Source organism: Rattus norvegicus, chromosome 17, assembly GCF_036323735.1.
Source record: "Rattus norvegicus strain BN/NHsdMcwi chromosome 17, GRCr8, whole genome shotgun sequence".
Taxonomy (NCBI): domain Eukaryota; kingdom Metazoa; phylum Chordata; class Mammalia; order Rodentia; family Muridae; genus Rattus; species Rattus norvegicus.
The window spans coordinates 58,844,814-58,850,194 of record NC_086035.1 but is presented as its reverse complement, the minus strand read 5'-3'; the positions used below and the strand labels follow the sequence as shown (position 1 = coordinate 58,850,194).

The window sequence follows — 5,381 nt, the reverse complement described above, 5'->3', positions numbered from 1 at the left end:
CTCATGAGCTCCAAGCCTATTCCACCCCAGTACCATTACTTTGTCCCTAAAACACAGAAGTCTGTGTATGCTGGCTGAGAGACAATTCTACCTGGCATCCTCCCAGGCAAACGCTTTCCAGACCAACTTCCATCAAGCTGCAAAGCCTGGAGCTGCTCTGCCCGCCCAACGCGCTGCCCTCCTCTGCTTTCTTCTACCCTTCTCATTGTTCTGCACTCACATCAATGTTGGCTGTAGACCTGAGTGCATTCAGAAAACCCAGAGCTTGGTGAGGTGCACCTGACTGTGTGTGCTGTGGTGGAGTTTCCGAGGAGGATTTCCTGCTGAGGGAATGCCCACACTGGATGTGCACAGCACTATCCCATTGGTCTGGACAGAAGCACAGGAGAAAGTCAGCCAAGCTCCCCGATTCGCTTCTGCTTCTTGACTCAGGGGGGTGTGAACTGCTTAAGTGTACCTTGCCCTCTCCACCCTCCCGGACCTCCTCACCCTTCTTTCCCTTCCCGCTCTCCCCATTGCCCACCCTCCTGAAACTAAACCAGAAACCCCGGTCATGGACACCTGGCCAGTTGGACCTCAAAGCACATCTTGGACTTTGGCCACTGGAGAACCCCAGCAAAATATGAGTTGGCTCAACTTTCTCGTTTTGTGCACCACTCCCAGGCATTCACTCAACCTCTGCCAAACAAGGGGCTTTGCTTCTTTTCCACCAGGATAATGTGTCTTCATGTAGCCTCTCACAAGACTGGTGTAATCTACCAGGGTATACTGCTGTGCCCTGCCCCATGCATGCTGAATGAACAGCATAATCTCAATTTAGGGAATAAACAAATGCTAACAATTTATTAAAACCAATACTCAAAGAAAATGAAACATTAAAAAAAAAACCCACAGGAGTAAAAGGGCTATTTTTAAGGGGAAGGTTGGGGCTGATCACAGGGGAAGGAGATCTGTAATAACTGAAATAGGGGAATGATTCTCTTGGGATAAAGACTGGTGCTCTTTGACTAAATAGGCCCCTATTGGTGATGGGGGTGACAGGGTCATTCTCTAAGGAGGTACAACGGGGGATGTGTGAAAGGCCACTGTATCTGCTGAAACGGTGAGCACAGCTGCTACCGGCTGTGCTGGCTGGACTGCTGATGTTACATCTGGTTCCCAGAGCAGAGCTCCCTGTTGGGTTTTGGGCTCTCAGACTCTGGTGCACAAGTTGGTTTTGGCTGCATTTTCACTGATGGAAACAACACTTCAATCTCTGAATCTTCAGATGTATGGCTCCCCAGATCTAAGGATAGAGACAAATCTGCAGTTAGTGAGGCTTGTGGAGAAGGGGAAGTGGCAACGGCGTGGAAGGAATAAGATCCCCAAGATGAGACCTCCTCTTAGCCTTTCCAAAGACAGAGGAGACCATGTCTGCTGGGGATCTTGACATGTCCTACAAAAGGTCATGTGCCAAGGTCAAGTGACAGCTTCTGCAAGCAGAAGGCTCTCAAGCCTCCCCAGCACATCAGGTACTAAACCGCACACATGGGGTCTCAAACACCTACCTGAGTCCTCATCATCTCTCTCTGACTCACTGGCGTCTTCCTGCAACTCCTCAAGAAGCATATGGACGCGGAGATTCAGATTGGAGGAGGGCATGTTCACAGTCAAGTAGGCCTTCAGTTTTTTCAGAATGGACAGGTTTCCTGTCTGACAAAACTCCTCAGGGTATATGTCTATCCATGAGTCCAGGAAAGAACAGAGAACGCTGAGGAGAGGGGATGCACAACAGGCTATGGTCAGGCCTTTCCTTCTTCAACCCTCCCATGGCGTCTGCCTACAGGAAGGACTGCAAGGAAGAGATCCAGCCCTATGCAGATGAGAACGGTGGGCAGGATTGTGAGGTTGTAGTGAGCAGGGAGCCTCACACATCTCATTGTCAACCTCTAGTGGAGAACAGCTGAGCAAGCCTCCTTCCCTGGCCTGGTATGTGGATAGGTTCTCACAGCAGCACTCGAGGCTCCAGGCTTCCCCATCTCACCACTTGCAAGAACCAAGCCCATGAAATTCTCATCCTGCAGGCACTGCCTGGACTACACTACGGTAGTAGAAATCCAGGAGAAGAACCAGACCAAAACATTGGCCATTCTTACCCTAGGAACCCAAAATGCCCCACACTGGAGACCCAAATCCTTCCTCTTTCTACAAAGCCCACTTACCTCTTTATTTGTTCGTCCTCTTCACAATCCAGGCGGAAGTAGGCAAAACTAGACGAGACCAGAACACATGTCACCTGTAAAATCCCAGGTCCCCACCTAAAAGACATCTAGGGGCAGGGGGCTACCTAGATAAGAATCAAAATTCAGAATGTGGAAGTTCTGTCTGCTCTCAGAATTATTAGTTCAGCTACATACAGTAGGTGCTTCAAAGATGCTTGTGCAGTGGGGGAACACATCTCTATTCTGACGTCTCAGTGATCACAGGTCTCTCAGATTTCCCTCCATAGGTCTTGACTTTGGACACATCTATATTGGGTATTTCTATAGGAATTCTGGAACATTCTTTACAAACGGGAGGAGTGCTTCCACCAAGGCCTCAGCAATTTTGGGCCAAAGATAAAGAGCTTCTTCAAAGTGGCGTGGACAGCCACATCCATTAGGGTCTCAGCTTGGCCAGCACACTCTCTTGGGTCAAGCCTGGGAGAAGCATTTTTTGAATTCATGCTGCTGTGGCCTGACAATACTCTAGTCAAGGAGTAAACAAAGTGCTTCCCAGAACAAACAAGAGGGCCTGAGATCTCCGGGCTTGGAGGTGGGCACTCACCGCTTCAACAGCAGATCCAGCACATGCTGTGTGGTGGTGAACTGTCGGTATGCGTACAGGAAGGAAGGGGCAAACAAGGGGTCCCCACCCTGCAGAGATGGTACCAGTTGGTTCACCATGTTTTCCACCATGTCTGCACTGATGGGGGACTCTCTACAGGGCTCCGTCACGACCTTTGGGGCACACTCATGCTCACCCTGAGGAGACATCATGATGGATGGTTCAGACAAGCACAAGTTTCGTTCTGCAACATTCTCATTGGTTATTATCATTACAAGTCTCCTTCAATAATAACACCTCGAGCAAAACTAGAAAAACTGTGAGAGTTCAGAGAGGTTACCTCGTCTGCGTAGTCCTGGGTCTGGTTGTCCTGGGTCAAGTCTGTTTCCTTCTGGGCAAATGGCCAGAGACATTGCAGGCAGGAAAGAATCATGAATTTCAAGGTCCCTCCCTGACCTTCATTTTTATCTTTCTTCAGGCCTGAGCCTTCAGTAGTCCAAGGACAACAAGAGAACATCCTGCTCTCTCTAAGCTCTTGGACAAGTGAGCCTGCTGGGCTGTGTGTAAGCAGTTGGCTGCCTGGTCATCAGGATTTTGCATTGTTGGGTCATAGTGAAGGAAGTGAGGTCATTTCCTGGGGGTCCCTTTACTGTCCCCTCTTCACACAGGACTTTCTTAAATGTTTCTAGGTCCCTTCCCATTCCTCAGGTACACACTTAGACACAGTTACATAGGTGTGTCCCATTCCACTGCTCCAAGGGATGTCTGGGTACAGGCAACACCTCAGCTTTGCAATCTGAGTCCTTACACTTGAATGACATCTCTATCCCTACACCTAAACTTAGCCCTGCACACCCAGGCCCACCTTAAACCCTAGCCATGTTGCCTTCTTCCATGCTACCTTGTGTGTGCCCTGTGTGACTGAGTCTGACATGAGCCAGAGGCAGCTGTTCAGGGATGCCGTTTCACTCTCCTTCCTTGCAGGCACCATGTAGGCCCCTATGTTCCCCCGGATGCAACCCTTCAGGTGTCTCAGACAGACAGAGAGGCTGACAGAACTGCCTGCTGAGTGACCCCTGCATCCTGAGCTTTCTCTGTCATCCTGAGCTGGGGCTGTTATCCTGCCTCAGCTGGAGGCCCTGCTATCTGGAAACCATGAGTGTCAGTCCTGTTATATTTAGAAGGCCTCATTTCCTTGTTGTCTCCTCCCTCTGGCTTTTTACAAATGTTTCACCTCCTTTTCTGCAGAGTTCTCTGACCCCTTAGGGGAGGGATTTGATGAGGAAACCTATTTAGGATTGAGTGTTCTAAGGTCTCTCAATATCTGTACATTGTTCAGTTTTTAAAGTTCTTAATGCAAAACTTCAATATAATATAAAACTAGAGTTTAATTCTCTATTTTAAACAATTTCTTTAGGTATTAGTCTGCTCTTAGTAAAATTTGCAAACGGACCATCAAAACAGCAACAAACAAAACAAAACAAAACAAAACTAAAACCCAAAACAAAAAAAGAACAGCAATAAACTAAGTCTAAAAAGTAAGAATTTTTAATTCCAATACTCAGGAAACCGGGATAGGCAAATCTTTGTGAATATGATGCCAGCCTGGTTTAAAGAGTTCAGGATAGCTAGGATTACATAGTGACTGCCTATCTAACAGTTCTAACCACCACCACCACCACCACCACCACCACCACCACCACCACAACAACAACAACAACAATCCCTCAAACAACAAGGATTCTGGGCTTGGTGGCTACACCTCTCATGCCAGCACTTGTGGTATGGGTGAAGTTGGAAGAAACAGAAGTTTCAAAGCTAAAAGCAGCTGTTATACAGAAAGGGTTTCAGGCCAGCCCAAATTACATGAGGACCTGTTGCAAAAAAATTAAACAGAAATCCACAAGGATTTTTATGTCTTAAGATAATATTTTTGTCAGTTTGGCAAACCTTTAACTACATTAAAAACTAGGTCTTAAAAATCCAAATTCATTAAAGGAATTGTCTTAAAGGGTCTTACATAATCCCTGCATCACTCTAATTAAAATTATTTTTAAACTTCTGGTCTGTACCTCTGCAGGGGCAGATTGGCGTCCCTGTCCCTCTCCTATAACTCACAGCCTGCCTGTCTCCCAGGAGGTTGGCTGTAACCAGGGACACAGGTGAGACCCTCACCCCAATACCTGCACTAGCTGAGACCCTCACAGAGGCCAGTGGACACAGGGCCTATCCTCTCTGTGTGAGCCCCATCTTCCTTCCAGTCTGCACCTCCATGGGGGCAGATTGACTTGCCTGTCCCTCTCCCACATTTCACAGCCTGCCTGTCTCTTAATAGGTCTGTCATAACCGGGGACACAGGAGGACTGCATTAGCCAGGGACACAGGAGGCCAGCTTTACTAGGGACCCAGGATGTCCCTCCTAAGCAGAGACAGCACTTTCTGACTCCCAGAAGGCCTGCTCTAACTGAGGTCACAGAGCCCTACCTGCCTCCAGTCAGAGACACCCAGGCTAATAAACACCAGAGATAATCAGATGGCAAGTGCAAGACCATAAGTAACAGAAACCAATATACTCT

General features: G+C 48.0%; 1 protein-coding gene across 1 annotated transcript; it reads right to left on the bottom strand.

Annotated features, from left to right (window-relative positions):
• Window positions 1–815: 815 nt before the first annotated feature.
• On the bottom strand, window positions 816–3,902 carry 4930596D02Rikl2 (RIKEN cDNA 4930596D02 gene like 2). The gene is made up of 5 exons (XM_341541.9): window positions 3,146–3,902; window positions 2,806–3,002; window positions 2,202–2,249; window positions 1,548–1,750; window positions 816–1,285 (listed from the first exon to the last, which is right to left on the bottom strand). The coding sequence occupies exons 1-5, from the start codon at window positions 3,320–3,322 to the stop codon at window positions 1,146–1,148; spliced, it is 765 nt and encodes a 254-aa protein (XP_341542.5). The 5' UTR covers window positions 3,323–3,902; the 3' UTR covers window positions 816–1,145.
• Window positions 3,903–5,381: the final 1,479 nt, after the last annotated feature.

Coding starts and splice junctions, on each gene's coding strand:
- 4930596D02Rikl2 (XM_341541.9), bottom strand. CDS start 3,322: ATGTTCTCTTGTTGTCCTTGGACTACTGAAGGCTCAGGCCTGAAGAAA. Junction 2,250..2,805: donor CTGGATCTGCTGTTGAAGCG/GTGAGTGCCCAC, acceptor GGTCTCGTCTAG/TTTTGCCTACTTCCGCCTGG. Junction 1,751..2,201: donor GAGGACGAACAAATAAAGAG/GTAAGTGGGCTT, acceptor CCCTCTCCTCAG/CGTTCTCTGTTCTTTCCTGG.